Source organism: Labeo rohita, chromosome 19 (assembly GCF_022985175.1).
Source record: "Labeo rohita strain BAU-BD-2019 chromosome 19, IGBB_LRoh.1.0, whole genome shotgun sequence".
NCBI classification, from domain to species: domain Eukaryota; kingdom Metazoa; phylum Chordata; class Actinopteri; order Cypriniformes; family Cyprinidae; genus Labeo; species Labeo rohita.
This window is the reverse complement of record NC_066887.1, coordinates 30,367,473-30,386,863: the sequence shown is the minus strand read 5'-3', so window position 1 is coordinate 30,386,863 and position 19,391 is coordinate 30,367,473. Positions and strand designations below refer to the sequence as shown.

Sequence of the window (19,391 nt, the reverse complement as noted above, 5' to 3'; positions counted from 1 at the left end):
TATTATTATTATTAAACACAAATAAGTAATTGTTCATGATAAAGTTAGAAGAATACTGAAAAAGCATATCAATGTGCTGTATCTATCAATCTATTTTAATATTTATTATCTTTATCAGACCTCAAGTTTTATTTACAAGTAATAGGGAGCAGCATATTATTTTATTAGTTTTTTATTCGTGTTCATTATTCGTTTATTTATTATTATTATTATTATTTTTATTATACACAAATAACTAATTGTTCAACATAAAGTTATATAGTTAGAGGAATATTGAAAATGCACAGTGATGTATGGTGTTATTTTTATTATCTAATTTATTATTTTCATCAGACCTCAAGTTTTATTTACAAGTAAAAAGGAGCAGCTTATTATTTTCTTTATTTTTTATTCATATGAGTTTTATATTAATTAATTTTACATTATTTATTATTATTATTATTATTCACATATTGTATTAGTTTTTTATTCATGTGAGTTTTATATTAATTGATTTTACATTATTATTATTTTTATTTGTATCATTATACTCAAATAACTAACTCTTCATGATAAAGTGATAATGGCATATTGAAAAAGCGTACCGATATGGTGTTATTTTTATAATCTATTTTAATATTTATTATCTTTATCAGACCAGACTATTTTTATTAATATGAGTTTTATTTTGATTTATTTTAAATGATTTGTTTTTAGGTATTTCTTTATTATTATTATTATTATTATTAGCCTATTATTATACACACAAATAACTAATTACGGACAATAGCTCATTACTGTCATCTGTCTGTTAGAAAAAGTCTTAAGAACCATAATTAACTAGGCTTTTATTGGTTTTAATATGCATTTTATCTTAATTTATTTTAATGCTTTATTTTTTAGTTATTTCTTTAGTACTACTACTTACTACTACTACTACTACTACTATTATTATTATTAATATACAAAAATAACTAAGTGTGCATAATAAAGTTAGAGGCAGATAGTGACCCCTCTCATCAGGTGTGACACCTGCTGTAGTTGTTTGGAGTCCGGATCAATATAGCGCGGCCGAACTGCATTCCCCATGAGGCTGCGCGTATTCTCAGCGCGTGAGAGAGTGGGTGATCGCTGAGGGTCGCGGCAAAAAGGTTTGTCATCTTTTCGTTTTTAACCCAATGTTTCACCCCGCACGAGGCCACGTCGACGAGGGAACCGCTGATCCTCGACCCACAGCCTCGGCACACTTTCAGTCCGATATGAGCGGCAGCGGGCGGCCCAGGACGACCTCGTTCGCTGAGCCTCAGGGGGCGTCCGGAGCCGCTGCAGCATCCGCCGGATCCGCCGCTGTCGTGGGGAGCAACACAGGAAAGCCCGGGGTCTCACAGGCCTCGGCGGACAGTTCATCTGCTTGCGCAAATTTAAAACTATCTAGTGAGTATACAAGCGAAGTTATCTCAGTTATGAGTGTTTAATGGACGTATTGTGTATATAATTAAACAACACACCTGTGTGTTCTTGATAATGACAGTTATGTCATCTTCACGAAACTAGCCTAGGCTAACCAAGGAAAATGATCACAATTTTAAGTTAAATTATAAACCGAGAAATACCGACTGTGTGGTAAAAGCAGCTGACAGCATTTTGGGACGCTAACAAAAAAATCCTATGGTGTTACCATGGTACAGTGATGCTAATACCATGGTACTTTTATATAAGATGATACTGATTTCCATATTTATGTGCATGGGTATTTATATACAATGGTGCTACTAGAGAAAACAGTATTACCATGGTCGCATACCCCAAAATAACACGACTTTACCATGGTAGGATGTCAGAAAACATGGTAGTACTCTAGTCAGTTGTGTAACGTTAGTGTAAATATGGATAATGTTGCTTAGGTAAGCAGCATACTAGAATTTGAGTCACTATTATAAACTTGAGAATAACTGGTTGACAAGTATGTGTCTCCAAGGTTATGTTATTAAAGAGATTGTTTAAATGCTTTACTAGGCAACTTGCTAGGTTGTAGGGCATGTTGAATAGGTGGTAACTACCTGTCCTGACACACCTACTGTCATAATGTCCTGTGTGAAGGACACAGACAGGTCAAACCTGTATTTAGTGATACAGGTGCCATGTTTCATATACACTCACAGATACACTGTTTTTAGTCTTTACTAAGTACACTTGCATGAGGCACTTTATTTTTACGTTTATGTCCAATATGCATATAAAGTCTACAGCTTTTATACAACTAGATGTTTGTTAAATGATCTTTTGTAGTCATAATATGTGAATATATTTCCTTAACATAATGTTTTGAATTAGGTATGAATATATTTATTTCTGAGAATACATTCATTCAGAAAGCTATGCTAATTGCTGCAAGAACATTGTTCCTAACCAAAATTTCCTGGGAACAATCAGATCTAATGTCTCAAATGTGTTGTAGGAGACAGTGGGAAGGTGACCACAGTGGTTGCCACACCAGGGCAGGGCCCGGATCGCCCGCAGGAAGTGTCCTACACTGATATCAAGGTGATCGGTAATGGCTCCTTTGGCGTTGTGTATCAGGCACGCCTCATTGACACTCAGGAGTGGGTGGCCATCAAGAAGGTACTTCAGGATAAGCGATTTAAGGTATGACACACCCTTAAATACACGCAAGTGTATAAAAACTTGATTTCAATAAAGTTTAAGATGTTTTAAACTATAATAGTATATAAATATTGACATAACACTGATTATGCACCAGTTTTAGATGTAAATATTACGGAAACTAAAACTGTGTCCGGTTCTTTGTATGATACTTGACAGTCAGTTTACATTACTTCTCTGTCTCTTATCCTGATTTGAATATCTCACCACTATGTTATATGACCAGCACCACTCTATATTTTATCCTAAAACTGCTAACTGTTTTCCATGATCTGCATGTGCTGTCCACTTCCGTAGCAAACACTGTGCCCTTGAACAAGGCTCTTAAACCCAGGCCTCTGTAGGGGAATTGTACTGTCGTGACTGCTTGCTTGTAAATATTGTGTGTCTTTTCCCTGAAAGATGCTAACAGTCTTTTTCTCTGTTTATGAAGAATCGAGAACTTCAGATTATGAGAAAACTGGACCACTGCAATATAGTGAGGCTGCGCTATTTCTTCTATTGCAGTGGAGAGAAGGTAAAAAAAAAAACCCTGACATTTGTTGCAAAGCTCTATATTATACCTTAAAGTGAAATCGGTATGTACACTACTGTTTAAAGGTTTAGGGTCATTAATTAGTTATATTTATATTTTAAAAGAAATGTAAAAATAAAAACAAACAAATAAATAAAATTATATATATTTATATAAGTGTAACTCATTAAAGCTACAAAAGACATTCAGTCAAGACCAGTAAATTATTTTTTGTTCTTGCATTATCATTAAAGAAGTCCACTTCCAAAACAAAGATTCACATATAATGTACTCACCCCCTTGTCATCCAAGATGTTCATGTCTTTCTTTTTTCAGTCTTTTTTCAAAAAATCGTGTTTTTTGAGAAAAACGTTTCATTTTTTTTTCTCCATATAATGGACTGATATGGTGCCCCGATTTTGAACTTCCAAAAGGCAGTTTAAATGCGGCTTCAAACGATCCCAAATGCAGCCGAGGAAGAAGGGTCTTATCTAGCGAAACGTTCGGTTATTTACATTCGGTCATTTTAGAAGTTCAAAATCGGGGCACCATAGCAGTCCATTATATGGAGAAAAATGCTGAAATATTTTCCTCAAAAAAACATGATTTCTTTATGACTGAAGAAAGAAAGACATGAACATCTGGATTATTTTGATTTAAAGTAACTAACTAGCACTAACAGCTAACTAACACAATAAAACAGTAAAAACGTTATGACATAATAAAAAACTTTTAAAATTTAAAAACCCCCGGAGTTCTCTTTTTTTGCCAATAAACTCTTCATCTGTTGAATTAGGTTCAGATTGTTGTAGCTAAAATGATAATGATGACGCTTTCCTTTATGATAGCCTGTTCTACTGACAGAAGTATGTGCTTGTTAAATGTATGGGCATAAATAATAAGTTGGTCCTGCTATAACAACCTCCACACTTCTGGGAAGTCTTTGGTTAAATGTTGAAAAAATGAGACAAGGATTTGGATTTGGCAGGTTATTGTTTGTCAGAGATTAATGTGTCTTTATTTCACAGAAGGATGAGGTTTACCTCAATCTGGTGCTGGACTACGTGCCTGAGACCGTCTACAGGGTGGCACGACACTTCAGCAAAGCTAAAACCATTATTCCCATCTTTTATGTGAAGGTAAAGTTGACTGAGCAAACGTACTTTAGTTCTTGACATTTCGACAAGGCAACACAAATCAACATTTACCCTTTTCGTTCTCTTAATGAATGTCATTGGTCTTATTATAAACAGTTCATCAGTTCATGCTGCAGATGAGCTATATTTGTAATACGTGAATAGATATGCACATTTGAGTTGTTACCATATTTAGCAAACTTATGCAGCTTCCAGTTAGGCTAATATTACTACAGTTAGAACTATATTAGATGGCAGAAGAGTTAATTCAGTCATGATTAATACATTTAACTGTTTATTGTTACTGGTTTATTAGATTTTCTTTTATTATGTCTTTTATTATGCCACTGTGGCTGACAAACAGCCTCTCAAGGCTTATTGCTTTAATAATTACTTTTCACACCCCTGTGACAACTTCTATTTTTGCTGACATAACCAAAGCAATATGAACAGGAAATAAACAGACTGTGTTTCACAATCCAGTCAAATCAAAATAGATGAATTTGCAAAATAGATAAAATTGAATATTTCCTGCTTAATATTCTCTTTCACTTTGAAATTAGTCATTAGTATTTGTATTAGTATTTGCTTGTTTATTTATATTATTTTTTATTTATTTTTTAAAGTGTATATTATAATAATTTTGCCAGAATGGGCTAAAGAAGTTCAACAAAAATTTACAGATAATTTACTCACCCCCTTGTCATCCAAGATGTCGTGTCTTTCTTTCTTTAGTCCTAAAGAAATTGTTTCTTGAGGAAAACATTCCAGAATTTTTCTCCATATAGTGGACTTCTATGGTGCCTGTGAGTTTGAACTTCAAAATGCAGTTTAAATGCAGCTTCAAAGGGCTCTAAACGTTCCCAGCTGAGGAAGAAGGGTCTTCTCTAGTGAAACGATCAGTTATTTCCCCCTAAAATGTACAATTTCTATACTTTTTGACCTCAAACACTCGCCTATTCTCTGATGCATGCAAACTCTCTATAGTCTGGGTCAATATAGTTAGAGTAGGTTGAAAAACTCCCGTCTCATTTTCTTCTCCAACTTCAAAATACATTGCTGTTTTACCTTTTTTTTTTTTTTTGGAAAGGGCATTTTATCTCCTTTGCATGTTCACTTTATAAACACTGGGTCAGTACTTCTGCAGCAATGTAGGACAATTTTGAAGTTGGAGGAGAAAATGAGATGGGAATTTTTCGACCTACCCCAACTGTATTGACCTGGATTACAAAGTCCGCATGTGCATCGCAGAGAATTATTTTTTTGGTAAATAACTGTTCATTTCGCTAGATAAGACCCTTTTTCCTCCGCTGGGATCGTTTAGAGCCCTTTGAAGCTGCATTTAAACTGCATTTTGGAAGTTCAAACTCACAGGCAAAATCCTGAAATGTTTTCCTCAAGAAATATAATTTCTTCTACGCCTGAAGAAAGAAAGACACGAACATTTTGGATGACAAGGGGGTGAGTAAATTGCCTGTACATTTTTACTCTGGAAGTGAACCTCTCCTTTAATGTGTGTGGGTGGAAATGTACAATTTTGCATTTGTGTCAAGTTTTTATTTTTTTTATTTTTTTATGGAAGTCTCTTCTGCACTCCAAGCCTGCATTTATTTGATCCAAAGTACAGCAAAAACAGTAAAATTTTGAAATATTTTTACTTTTTAAAATAACTGTTTTCTGTTTGAATATATTTTAAAATGTAATTTATTCCTGTGATCAACGCTGAATTTTCAGCATTATTACTTCAGTCTTCAGTGTCCCATGATCCTTCAGAAATCATTCTAATATGCTGATTTGCTATTGACGAAACATTTTATTGTTATCAACATTTAAAACAGTTTTACAATTTTTTGAGGATTCTTTTAATAGAATGATCCAAAGATCAGCATTTATCTGAAATAAAAAGCTTTTATAACATTTTACACACTATACCATATAGTCAGTATAATTTAAATTTTTTTTTTTTTGGGAAAGAAATGATAGAAATTAATACTTTTATTTAGCAGGGATACTTTAAATTGATCAAAAGTGATGGTAAGGACATTTGAAACGTGAAAAAAGTCTACTCTGCTTTTTTCAACAACAAAAACAGCAACAACAGTAATTATAATAATTCTTTGAGCAGCGACTCAGAATATTAGAATGATTTCTGAAGGATCATGAGACTGGAGTAATGATACTTAAAATTCAGCTTTTAAATCCCAGGAATAAATTACATTTTAAAATGTATTAAAATATAAAGCTGTTATTTGAAATAGTAAAAATATTTCAAAATTTTACAGTTTTCTGTACTTTGAATCAAATAAATGCAGGCTTGGTGAGCAGAAGAGACTTCTTTAAAAAAAACTTTCCAAATCTTACCGTTCAAAAACTTTGTTAATTTCATTAATCAGTCTTTATTAATATAAAAATGGAGGCTGATTAAGATATTGCCTTTTTCTTTAATATAAAGATATTTATGCTTACCTGTCTTCTTGTTTTCTCTTAGGTGTATATGTATCAGCTTTTCCGCAGTTTGGCCTACATCCATTCCCAGGGCGTGTGTCACAGAGACATCAAACCACAGAACCTTCTGGTGGACCCAGAAACAGCTGTTCTCAAGCTCTGTGACTTTGGCAGGTCAGTGCTGTGTGAGAGAGATGGCGAGCGAGCGGGTGGATGTGATGGCTTCTCAGATGTGTCCTTCTGCCCGCCAGTGAACATTATGTGCAGTTTTAATGGGTGTTACACTATAATAGTCATTATATTTTGAGAGTGCACCTCTTTGTAAGTGTAGGCCTTAGTTGGTGTCTAGATTTGATGTGTATTGGGGATGGATTATCTCGCCCTGCCTCCAGTCTTTGTACGTTATATTTGCTTCTAATAGTGCATTGTTAAATATGTTAGCAATTGCCATTGTTCTAGTCCACGGTTCATTGACAAAAGCAATATGCATTCAAGTATTGATGGTGCCGTTCAGATTGTCTCTTTGATTTGATCCTTAGTCCTCCAGGCAAAACTCTGGCTGCTTTTTCCGATGGATTCCTATTAAAACCACGCCGTTTTTATGAGAACCACTTGAATCGTTGGATGATATGCAGACATGTTGACCACTGTAATTCAGACCACATTTGTTTAATTTATCTCAAGTATTTAATTTGTGATTGTTTAAGGCACTTGATGGCATTCAGGCCGTTAGGTTTTCTTTTGAGCGAACATGAACACTGCTTTTTGTGTCTGTAAAAAAAGTGGACAATTTGCCAACTCAAAAGCTTGAAAATAGTTATTTGGCAGAGCGAAGAGATGCACATCAGACTGGAATAATCATGGTGTTTGAATGTGAAACAGCTGTATTGAATTTGGGAGCTGTTTTCCCTGCATTTGTCATTCAGACACGTTTTAGTGCATTCATTTTTACTCGCTTCATTTTGAACAATCAAAGCATTCAGTACAGAAACTTTTAAACAATAGTGGTGAAATACACCCTTTTGTACTGGGATGGAGGAAGATTTTTATAGTTTTGAGCTGGATTTGGGGTTTGTTTTATTGAGGAACTATAAATCTGTAATTTTTTCATACTTACTGACTGATTAAAGTATTTCTCATAATTCAAATCTGTCTCTCTCAGTGCCAAGCAGCTGGTGAGGGGTGAGCCCAACGTCTCTTATATCTGCTCACGATACTATCGCGCCCCTGAGCTCATCTTTGGTGCCACAGACTACACCTCTAACATTGACATCTGGTCGGCCGGATGTGTGCTGGCCGAACTGCTGCTGGGGCAGCCCATCTTCCCTGGAGACAGTGGTGTGGACCAGCTAGTGGAGATCATAAAGGTAAAACTATTTTTATGCTACTTGTAGGTTTCATTTAACACTGTTAAGCAAGATGATTTAGTATGTCCTTAAAAGCATCATTACATTTTTTGTGGTAATCAGCATAAGCATATTTTTAGTTACCAACGATGCATTAAATTGATCGGAAGTGACAGTAAAAAGATTTAGAATGTTCTAAAAGATTTGTTTTCAAATAAATGCTGTTTTTTTTTTTTTCTCATGCATTACAGGTTCCATAAAAAAATTAAACATGACTGTTTTCAACATGGATGATAATAAGAAATCTTTCTTGAACATCAAATCAGCATGTTACAATGATTTCTGAAGGATCATTTGACTCTGAAGACTGGAGTAATGATGCTGAAAATTCAGCTTTGCATCACAGGAATCAATTATACTTAAAATATATTCAAATAGAAAACAGTCATTTTAAATTGTAATAATATTTCGCAATATTACTGTTGTTTCTGTATTTTTGATCAAATAAACGTGGCCTTGGTGAGCGTAAGAGTGCTCCCCCCCCAATCAATCAGAATGTTTGTTTCAATTTTGCATTTTAATAAATTTGCTAATTTATTCAGCAGACTTTTTTTTTTTTTTTTAACTTTAAACCAGCATACTTCACTGTTGTTTCTGTCTGTCTGCTCAGGTACTTGGAACCCCCACAAGAGAACAGATCCGTGAAATGAACCCCAACTACACAGAGTTCAAATTCCCACAGATCAAAGCACATCCATGGACCAAGGTAAAATCTCACACCAGTATCTGACTCACATCTACATCCAAAGCCATGAGGTATTGGTTAGCTGTGTTACAAAACTGCCTTATAAATTTTCTCAAGTAACAACTTTGACAATCTGCAAGTTTACTGCTTGTTCTAGTTTTAATTCCGTAGGGGGTGTTGTTGGCCTACTTCTAATAAAACAAAAATAAAATACACAAATAACAGTTTCAGTTTCTGAATAAAGCAAGCATGAACACTTGTAAATTAAATAAGTTTATGTATACTGATTTATTCATGTGTAATGTTACTTTTTTTGTTTTTTTTTAAACAAATTATGACCTCTAAAAGATTTTCAGAATTTTTACAACTCTTTTGCTTTAGACCATCTACAAATGTTTAAAAAAAAAAAATTAAATAAAAAAAAAATTAAGATTACCACTGCATTTTTCTGGAAAATAAATAAATAAATACAGCGGTTAATATATAGTTTATTTATAGTTTTTTTTCAAAGCTTCAAGGTACTGTCATCATAAAAGAACTTCAGTATTGTTTATTTAATTTAACAAACAAGTTAAAATTAAAAGTAAAATTAAAAATAATTTGCTTATATTTTCCGCACTGGAGAGACTTGGCATCAGCTATTGGCCAAAATGATTTGGAAAAATATCGGCATATCGCTTTCGGCAAAAATCCAATATCGTGCAACCCTAGTTTTATACTTGACAAGTTTACCAAATTCAGCAGTTGCAGTTACCTTTTATTTATCTTTATTTATCATTGTCTATATTCTGTAGTTTATAAATCAGTGTAGTCTAAGTTGTGTTAATCAATGTTTATTACAAGCAGTGGGTAAAATGGGTGACCGGTCAAACTTCCAAAAAGGGCAAATCATGGTTTTATGATTTTGTTTTGCAGGGACATCTTTAACCTTAACAGACCAATTGTTTGGTTCCCTCAAAAATGAAAATTCTGTTATTAATTCCTCACCATCATGTCGTTCCAAACCTGTAAGACATTCGTTGCAAGTGTGACGTGGAAGAGAAGAAATTGTTGAATAAAGTTGTTACTTTTGTTTTCTTTGTGTTTCTGGGAACCATCAAACACTAACAAGGATTGTGTCCAAACAACACACATTCACTGCAGTACTTCAACAGCAAACCTCAATATTCACTTTCAAGAACTTGTTTCCACAAAAAACAACCACAGGGAGCTTCACAAAGCCAACATCCATGAAAGAGCTGCAATCACAGATGCCAGTGCTAAATATGAAAACTATGGTGCCATGATCATAAAACCTTAACAGCTGGAGTACCAATATAAATTTCAACATTTGCCCTGGTCAGACTAATCACCTGACTGATTTTCTTCTTCAACATACCTGAAGCAACTGGCAAATGTTTTGATAGACAGTCACAGCACCCAGCTGGAGACTATTCAAAAGTTGTATGACACTATTCTAAGAAGGTTGGAAGCAGGCAATTGATAAGCGGATATAAATAGCCTATTTCCCAGGTGTTCACATTATTTTGTCCAACCCTTGTATATGTATTGTTAGCGAGTAGCTAATTTCAGTCAGCTGTCGGTGAGCTGATCCTCTTGTTTGACATTTCTCTTTCTTATTCATTCCTCCACAGGTGTTTAAACCAAGAACTCCGCCTGAGGCAATAGCCCTGTGCTCTCGGCTGTTAGAGTACACACCAGTGACACGACTGTCTCCGCTCCAGGCCTGTGCTCATGCCTTCTTTGACGAGCTGCGCCAACCTGGCACGCGTCTGCCCAGCGGTCGGGAGCTGCCTCCGCTTTTCAACTTCACCACGACAGGTGAGCCACGGGAGCCTTTCGTGTATATCCTTTGCAGCAAGCTTCTCACTGATTGCATGTAGATGTCATCCAGGTAACTCAGCAAAATAGATTTCTGTAGGATTAGTGTCAGTTTCAGCCTGATGTTATTCAGACTCAGAAACACGGATTCAGATCAGTATTTAATCCGCCTTTACTGTATATCAAGCCGTGAGGATCATTTAATGGAAACACGAGAAATCCCTCCCCAGTGCACTCAGACCATTTATTAAACTAGCCTGCAGAAACAGCTTGTTCAGAGCTGAAGCAGTCACAAAGTAAGATAAAACTACCCCCATTTATGTATTATATCAACACCTTTATTTTACTTTGACCTGCGCTGATTGAAGACAGTACAGAAAGCAGTCCGCAGAGGTTAGCAAATATTATTTATTTACATACGCTGTCATTCAAAAGTTTGGGCTCTAATTTTATTTTTTAAATTAAATGAAATTAATGATTTTATTTAGCAAAGTCACATTAAATTGATCAAAAGTGACAAAGACATATATAATGTTAAAAAACAGATTTATTTTTCAAATAAATGCTGTCCTATCATAGTTTCTAAAAAGATACTAAGCAGCACATTTTTTTAAATATTGATGCTAATAATAAGTGTTTCTTGAGCTGCAAATCAGCATATTAGAATGATTTCTGAAGGATCATGTGACACTGAAGATTGGAGTAATGATGCTGGGAATTCAGATTTGCATCACGGGAAAAAATTACATTTTGAAATAAATTTAAAAAGAAAAGAGTTATTTTAAATTGCAATAATTTTTCACAATGTTACAGTGTGGCCTTGAGCATAAAAGACATCTTTTAATAACATAAAACTCCTACTGACCCAAAACTTATAAACGGTGGTGTATTTAAATGCAAAAGATAAGTTAACAAATTTCAAATATCGTATGATTTCAGAAGAGTTCATAAGGAGCCCTTTGGACTACTTTGTAATAATTTTATAATACTTTTTACATCCTTTTGAAGCTTGAAAGCTTAATTCCCCCGTAGCAATTAATTGCACAGCCAGTACAAATCTCTTTTTGTGATCTGCAGAAAAAATAAAATAATACAAATTTGGAAAGACATGAGTGCATAAATTATGGCAGAGTTTTCATTTATGGATGAACTGTTCCTTTAAATCTAAGGGTTAGAGAGAGGGCAGCAAATGGTCATGTAAAACTAAATTACAACTACGTTTGATGCAAGAAACCTTGACTAACCTAATTGGACTTCAGGGAAGAAAATTAAATAATACACAAGCAATTGAGAGGAGACAGCACTTTGAGCAGCACTTTGCTCAGCCCCTCTAAATTTATCCAGTTGCTTTTCTTTGTTGTTTTTTTTTTTTTTTTTTTTTTGCCTGTTTTTTTTTTTTTAATTTATTTTTTAATTTATTTATTTATTTATTAATTCAGCCAGGTGATAGTTTGTGTGAAAAAGCTGTTGTTGAAAAGCATTTGATATTTTTGGTTGGTTGTTTGTTCCATTTAGAGTTCTGTCAACAGAGTGTGTTTCTCTTTATTTCAGAGCTAATGATTCAGCCGCAGCTCAATTCCACTCTCATTCCACCTCATGCCCGCGCACAAACCGTAGCTTCCTCCAACGGTAATGCTGTTCTAATTCTCACTGATGATCTGGGAGTGGGTGGGGTTAAGACAACATTAAATCAGAACTCATCGTATTATCTCAATGTTAATAAAGCCTTCCTGTTCATTATAGTGCACGATTAATCGGTGCGTTTATTCTAATGAGGAGAATGCTTCTTCTCGTTATCTTTCCTGGACAGTAACTTTCCCTGCTTCTGAAATGACATTTCTGATATAGTAACACACACTTCCTGGATTAGTTCACTTCAAGAATAAAAATTTTCTGATAATTCACTCACCCATGTCATCCAAGATGTCAATGTCTTTGTTCAGTCGAAAAGAAATTAAGGTTTTTCAGAAAAACATTCCAAGATTTTTCCCCATATAGTGGACTTCAGTGGTGACCAACAAATTGGAGGTCCAAATTGCAGTTTCAGGGTCTTATCTATCAAACAATCGGTGATTTTCTAAAAAACAAAGAAAAAAAAATGATATACTCTTGCACTAGCCCTGTGATGCGCATGCAGTTTTTCACACATTACATAATCACGTTGGAATGGCCACTTGCGGTTAGTTCTTCATCTATTCTCAAGTTCAAAAAGGTAGGGTAGGATGGAAAAACTCCATTTCATTTTCTCCTTCAACTTCAAAATTGTCTGACGTTGTTTTACTTTTTTTTGTAAAAGGCGTTTGACTTTCTTTTAGTGTTGCACGATATACCAGTACTAAACAGGTATCGCGTTACCTTTAAAAACAATACAATTCCAAATTTTTCTAGTACCGGTACTTTAAGAATGCACTTTAACGAGCCGTATTTATTGAGTTGCGTCGACGTGTGACAGCAGGACAGTGTATGTTCAGTGCTCTGCTTCACTCCCTGCATGCACACTAGCTGTGGCAAACTTTATATATCTGCGCAACGCAGACTGCTTAAACTTATCGACAATTTCTGAGTGAATAATAAACATGCATAAATAAGAAAATAAAGAGGGGATGTGCTTAATGTTAAAATTAGTTATTATGCACAATAAACCCTGAAAAAGAACTCAAGCCGCCTCTCTCACAGACGGCATGCATTCGCAAATTCAGATCTCTTTCATGAGTAATTGTGCTTCAACAGTCAAATACACACAATTACGTTAAAATTCTTGTCAAATGACTTAAGTAAAAGCTTTTAATTCATAGTTAAGACTAGACGTCGACCGATATTGGATTTTACCAATATGATAACTAGGTTGGACTGGCCGATACCGATTAGACCGATAATTTTTAAAATGGATACTGAACGGAAAATAAATAGTGCTCTACTATTTAATTAAAAAAAAAAGTAGCCTACTGAACCATACTTTATAAATGAATTAAAATATTAATATTAATTATATATAGATCGTTACAGTTAGTTCATTGTTCATTAATGTTAACAAAAGCAACTAAAATTTTTTAAATATATCAGTAAATGCTGAAATTAACACACAAAGGCCACAGTATTGAAATTGCGTACATATGAATATTGTGTACTTTCACAATTTAACTGCTTCTGTTCTAGAACATTTGTGGTTATCTAATCAAAATATAAAAATATGTTAGTCACACAACGCGCAAAAGTGCAGCACCGCATCTAGAAGAACTCGCAGCTATTCGGTATCACACACACTGGACGCGTCACGTTCGATTCAAACGGTGGTCCACAAGACTTTATTTGATCGCCAAACGGGCAAAAATGTACTGCTGTCCTTTCTCCACTAATGCAGCATCTAGTCAACAAATTCATCGCTTAGTAATGACATGAAAACATGCCCTACAGTATACTGTACACATTGTTTCGTTGTCGATGTTTTAAATCCGCCTTTGAAGTTTCCAGCTCTGTGCAGCGCGCAGTGTCACGTGTCTAAACAAATGGTACGTGCTGTCAATGATTTCCGCCTAAGACTAAGACTATAGGGACTTTGCTGTATAATGATGACCTTCTCAGCTGCTCCAGCAATGGACCCAACCCGGAAAAAACTGTCAGCATGGATGTTTGCAGATAACTGATAGTTCCGCCAATTAACTGTCGATGCCGATTAATCGCGCAAAACCGATACATCGGTCGACCTCTAGTTAAGACTATGCAGTGCTTTATTTTTACATTTTTCTCTCTTCTCTTTTTTTTATATAGCGCTTTTAACAATACAGATAGTGTCAAAGCAGCTTTACTCTATTAAATAGGAAAATAGTGTGCCAGTAATGCAAAAGGACAACAGTAAACACTTAATTTTCCGGTAAAGGCAGATATCGTTGAATTCAGTGACGTCATCATCCAGCTCAGTTCAGTTCAGTTCAGTTCAGTTCAAATAGTACCTGTGCAATCAAGTTGGCGATACCGCTTAAAATTAAGTGTCCCCAACTGTTTTAAGTGTCCCATAGACCTACTTTACCTAAAAACACTGTTTATTTAATTTGTGTCTGTTTTATTGTATTTGTCCTTTTCTTTGTTCTTATTAATAATAACAAAAATGACTATATTTTATATCATAAAATTACTTGTATCGTGAAATAAGATCACATCACCCATTCCTAGCTCATGCCCTTAAATATAAGTCAAAGATTTGTTTTGTGACATTAATGGGGCAGTTGAGGTCAATAATAATGTCTAATTTGGCTTTGTCCTTTTAGCTCACTTACCAATATCACAAAGAAATATACTTGCCTGTTGGCTCGGTAGTTGCTTACTGTAGTCCTGTGTTTTTAGAGAGGGTTGTAATGCTCAAAAAAAAAAAAAAAAAAGCCATTTTTTTTTTTTTTGCCTATTTGATAAAGTAACTATAAGCACTGTAAGTGAATCATCTATTATTCAATTACTTTTCCTTTTGTGTTATGTTTTGGTCGTGGTATCGGTTCAGTAGTAATATTGAAATATTTTAGTCAGGAACGGTATTGAAGTCAAAATTTTGGTATTGTGACGACACTACTTTCTTTGCACGTTGCACTTTGTAAACACTTTAGTGCTTCCATCTACGTCATGCATGACCTTTCCAACGTGCCTACGTAATGCATGAAGTCAAGCTAGTGCAAGATAAGCATTTGCTGTTAAAAGGTATATACAGTTTTATCTTTTTAAAAAAAATGACAATCACTTTGCTAGATAAGATTCCTCAGCTGGGATCGTGTAGAGCCCTTTGAAGTTGCATTGAAACTGCAGTTTGGACCTTCGACTTGTTTGTTCCCATTGAAGTCCACTATATAGAGAGAATTCCTGGAATGTTTTCCTCAAAACCTTGATTTCTTTTTGACTGAAGAAAGAAAGACTTGAACAACTTGGATGATATTGGGGTGAGTAAATTATCTGGAAATTTTTAAGTGAAGTGAACTCATCCTTTAAGGCACACTTGCTTTATTTATTAATATTAGTATTAATTTATTTCCAAAAAAAAAAGACTCCTTTTGAACACTAGTGAATATAACATTTTTATGTGTGTTTATGCCTTGTGTTTGTCGAGCACACTGACAAATGTCATTTTTCAATGTCCTCTTTTTGTTTTGTCCCCTCTCTTCTCTGCCAGATGGCTCTGAAGGTTCAGTACAGCCCGGATCTACTCTGACCAACAGCACCTGAGGCTGTCTCTAAAAAAACAAGCTTACACACCACAGCATCTGAGCCACCACAGCGCACATCTCTCCCTCTGACAAACACACACACACAGTCTTACACGCTCTTTACCTCATACACGGCTTCTCCTCCCTATAGCTCGAATTCACACATTTACCGAACTAATTCAGGTGTCCGGCGTTGCAGAATAACCAGTTACTGCACTGCGGGCTGGAAAACCCAATGTTTGCTGACTGTTGAACAAACTTGCAGTCTACCGAGAAGCACTCTGGACACACACACACTCCGACACACTGCCATGCACACGCAACAATGACAAAATGTTATACTGCTAATATTTGCTTCAGATAATAGAGGTAGTCAATCTCGAAAGCGCTCAGAATGGCTGCGTACGCCCGTAGTAAAGCTCACACGCATCCATAACGCAATACCACGTGTGTTTTGGAGGTCAAATGCGAGTGGTTCAGTGGCTAGGGGCAGGTCCTCTGTCTAATTTTTATCTTAATTTATTTAAACCGACGTTATCAGTGGATGTTTTCCCTTGATTTGTTTAGGAGTAACACTCTCAGTATCCCTATTAGAGGTAAAATACATTCACTGGGAACAAGGAGTCATGGTAAATGATGTATCTTGTTGTAAATGTCAAGGAAAAGAGATGAGACTAAATGTGGTGGTTTTATACAGTTATTTTATTGTCTTTTAAAAGATGAGAATAATATCTTGCTTTTACCTTCCAGTAAATATATTTATTATTTTAAAATGGTGACTTTCGAGAAAGCATCTGCAGGTGTTTCCCTGTTAGCTGGGAAAAGGTTTAACACTCTTGTTGACCATGAAGAAGGGAAAGAAGCAGGTATGCAAGATAATAGCCTATCAATATTGTTGTACTGAAGTGACTTTATATTCCTGGGCATTTAATTTTCATTAACTGTTAATGATGCTCTGGGTCTAGGCTTAATTTATGCTTGTGAGATTACAATGTCTTCATCCGTTCAGAGTCTTTTTTAAATGACGTCAGGTTTGGAGACTAAACCATGCGTCATAATTCAGTGTTTCAGTACGTTTCCTTTCCGTTTTAGCTTTTCGGTCTATGCCATTTTTACAGTAAATTAAGCTACTCCTAAGGACTTTGTGGTAGAACAGTTTTAGAATATGTTAGTGAATCTGCACACGAGTTGAAAATCATAATGTCAAATCGTCACAAACTGTCCAAAATCTTTTTTTTTTTTTTTCCCTTGAACATATCTGTTAGACTCTCAATAAACCCTCTATTGAGGTCCTCGAAGGCCCTTCTTCCAACTTTCTCTGATGCTCATGCTCTTCTCCTGTTCTTTTTCATTAGTCTTTTTATGTTGTTTAGTGGGTGTGGCTTGACCAAGTTTGCCCCGCCCACCTGTATGTAAATATACCTCGGTTTTTAAGCCCTGTGTAAGATGTAAATACCGACACTGTACCACTTTTGTGTTTTCGTTCATGTCTTTCTCTCCCTTCATCTCTCTTGGGCTGTCTTCTCTTAGCTCGGAAGAGCTCGACCTCCGTTTTGTTTGTCATTTACAGTATTTATTGTTTTGCACTGTAAGGTTGGGGCTGAAAGTTTCACTTATTTTGTGTGAAATAGCAACCCTCGTCAGCGTACTGTATGTCAGTTCATAAGCTCAGCGTGATTCGCAAGGAAAAGGGAGGTGCGTGTCCAACAGGGTCACGCTTTGTTCTCAACTTGGCAATTTGAGCACATTTTTGCAAAGGTGCACTGGAAGCCATGCTCATACGGTCTGTTTTTCATGAAAAGGACTGTCTCTGAAGTGAATTGGCTTCTTTGTGGCAATTTTGCCTCGAAGACAGTGGAATGTGTTTACTACTCTATAATCTGACATCTGTGAATCAAGCCCACAGCATCATGTGTGTGTACTCTAAGAAAATGTGAATATTTTTTAAAATATATATACATATATATATTTAAATGTGCATTTGGCTTTGAAGTTTATTTTCCTCCCCTTTAAGGTTAGCCTGTGAAGTCTCTTCTTCTTTGCTCTTATAATCCTGCCCTCCCCTAGTCTCTGCCTTAAAACTACCATACAAACGTTTGTCTGTTATTACCTCTTTTTTTTTTTGTTAATTGTTGGAACTTTCTGCCTCAGCATTCTGGCCCAGGGGAATTGTGTCCTGAGACAAAGAGAGAGACGAATGGAGAGAGCTTGTCAGAATAAATTGAACTCATTTAATAAAGTGACGAAACTGAGTTTTCAGAGGCAGTGCTGGTGTGTGTGTGCTGAAAGTGAATTTTTACATGCCTTGCGTATTAAAAAGGGAGAGTTCACCCAATTATTACTCATTCTCACGTTGTTTCAAACCTGTAAGACCTTCGTTCTTCTTTAGAAGACAAATTAAGATGTTTTTGATGAAATCCGAGAGCTTTCTTGACCCTGCATTGACATGACAGCATAACAACTGACACATTGAAGGCCCAGAAAAGTAGTAAGAATATTGTTAAAATAGTCCATGTGACGTTAGCGGTTCAGCCGTAATGTTATGAAGTTACAAGAATTTTATTGTGCACAAAGAGGCCAAAAATAATATTTTAGTAACCTTTTTTCTCTTCCGTGTCTCCGCTGTGTGTTCACAGGTGTATCATGATGCATATGTGTGGTGCTGCTTCATAAAATTATGATTGAACCACTGATGTCACGTGGACTATTTTATCAGTGTCCTTACTATCTTTCTGGGCCTTGAATGTGGTAGTTGCATTGCTGTCTATGCAGGCTCAGAAAGCTCTTGGATTGCATCCAAAATATTTTGAAGGTGAACAAAGGTTTTACAGGTTTGTAACGACATGAGGGTGAGTAAATAATGCCAGATTTTTCATTTTTGGGTGAACTATCCCTTTAACATGACTTCATTTTACCTATTTGTGTACACTTATGGTGGGGCCAAACGTGAGACTACATTGAAAACTTGTGTAATTGTTTACAACGGTACAGTCAGAAGGCCTTTTAATCTACGAATCGCCATCGTTTACCATAGATTTACTGTAGTAACACTAACTGCACAGTGGTCACAAAAATGGGTATATTTGTGTTGAATTTTATTATATTATTAATGTAGACGTATTAAATGTATTGAAGGAGGAGTAATGGAATATAATGACAGTATTTTTTGTGATTTAAGCTATAGCGTTTAAGCATTTATACTAAATGTATTTAGACTGGTGCTTTTCATACAAATACCTAGGAGCCATATTACATTTTTACCATGTTATTGAGGTGCTAAATTTGTGGTTTTAACTGTTATTATGATCTATGTATGATACTATAGAAGAGCAATGGTTAATTTAAAAAAAAAAAAAAAAAAAAAAAACCCTCAAACAGTCAGAATAATTTAACTTTACCATATATAAAAATGAGGTTGCTACAATTTTTACAGATAGTACTAATTTTGATAATGAACATACATCTAAATCTGCATCCAAACTAAAGCTACTATCAAATGTGTATTTCTAAGAGACAAAAAATGTTTTATTATTATTATTATTATTATTAATTTTC

At 35.2% G+C, this 19,391-nt stretch overlaps 1 protein-coding gene across 1 annotated transcript; it reads left to right on the top strand.

The window, feature by feature from the left end:
• Positions 1–1,021: 1,021 nt before the first annotated feature.
• gsk3aa (glycogen synthase kinase 3 alpha a) lies at positions 1,022–18,088 on the top strand. Its single transcript, XM_051137012.1, has 10 exons — positions 1,022–1,413; positions 2,438–2,625; positions 3,077–3,160; positions 4,186–4,296; positions 6,782–6,912; positions 7,901–8,105; positions 8,755–8,850; positions 10,464–10,650; positions 12,202–12,279; positions 15,803–18,088. The coding sequence occupies exons 1-10, from the start codon at positions 1,158–1,160 to the stop codon at positions 15,853–15,855; spliced, it is 1,389 nt and encodes a 462-aa protein (XP_050992969.1). The 5' UTR covers positions 1,022–1,157; the 3' UTR covers positions 15,856–18,088.
• The last annotated feature ends 1,303 nt before the right edge of the window (positions 18,089–19,391 follow it).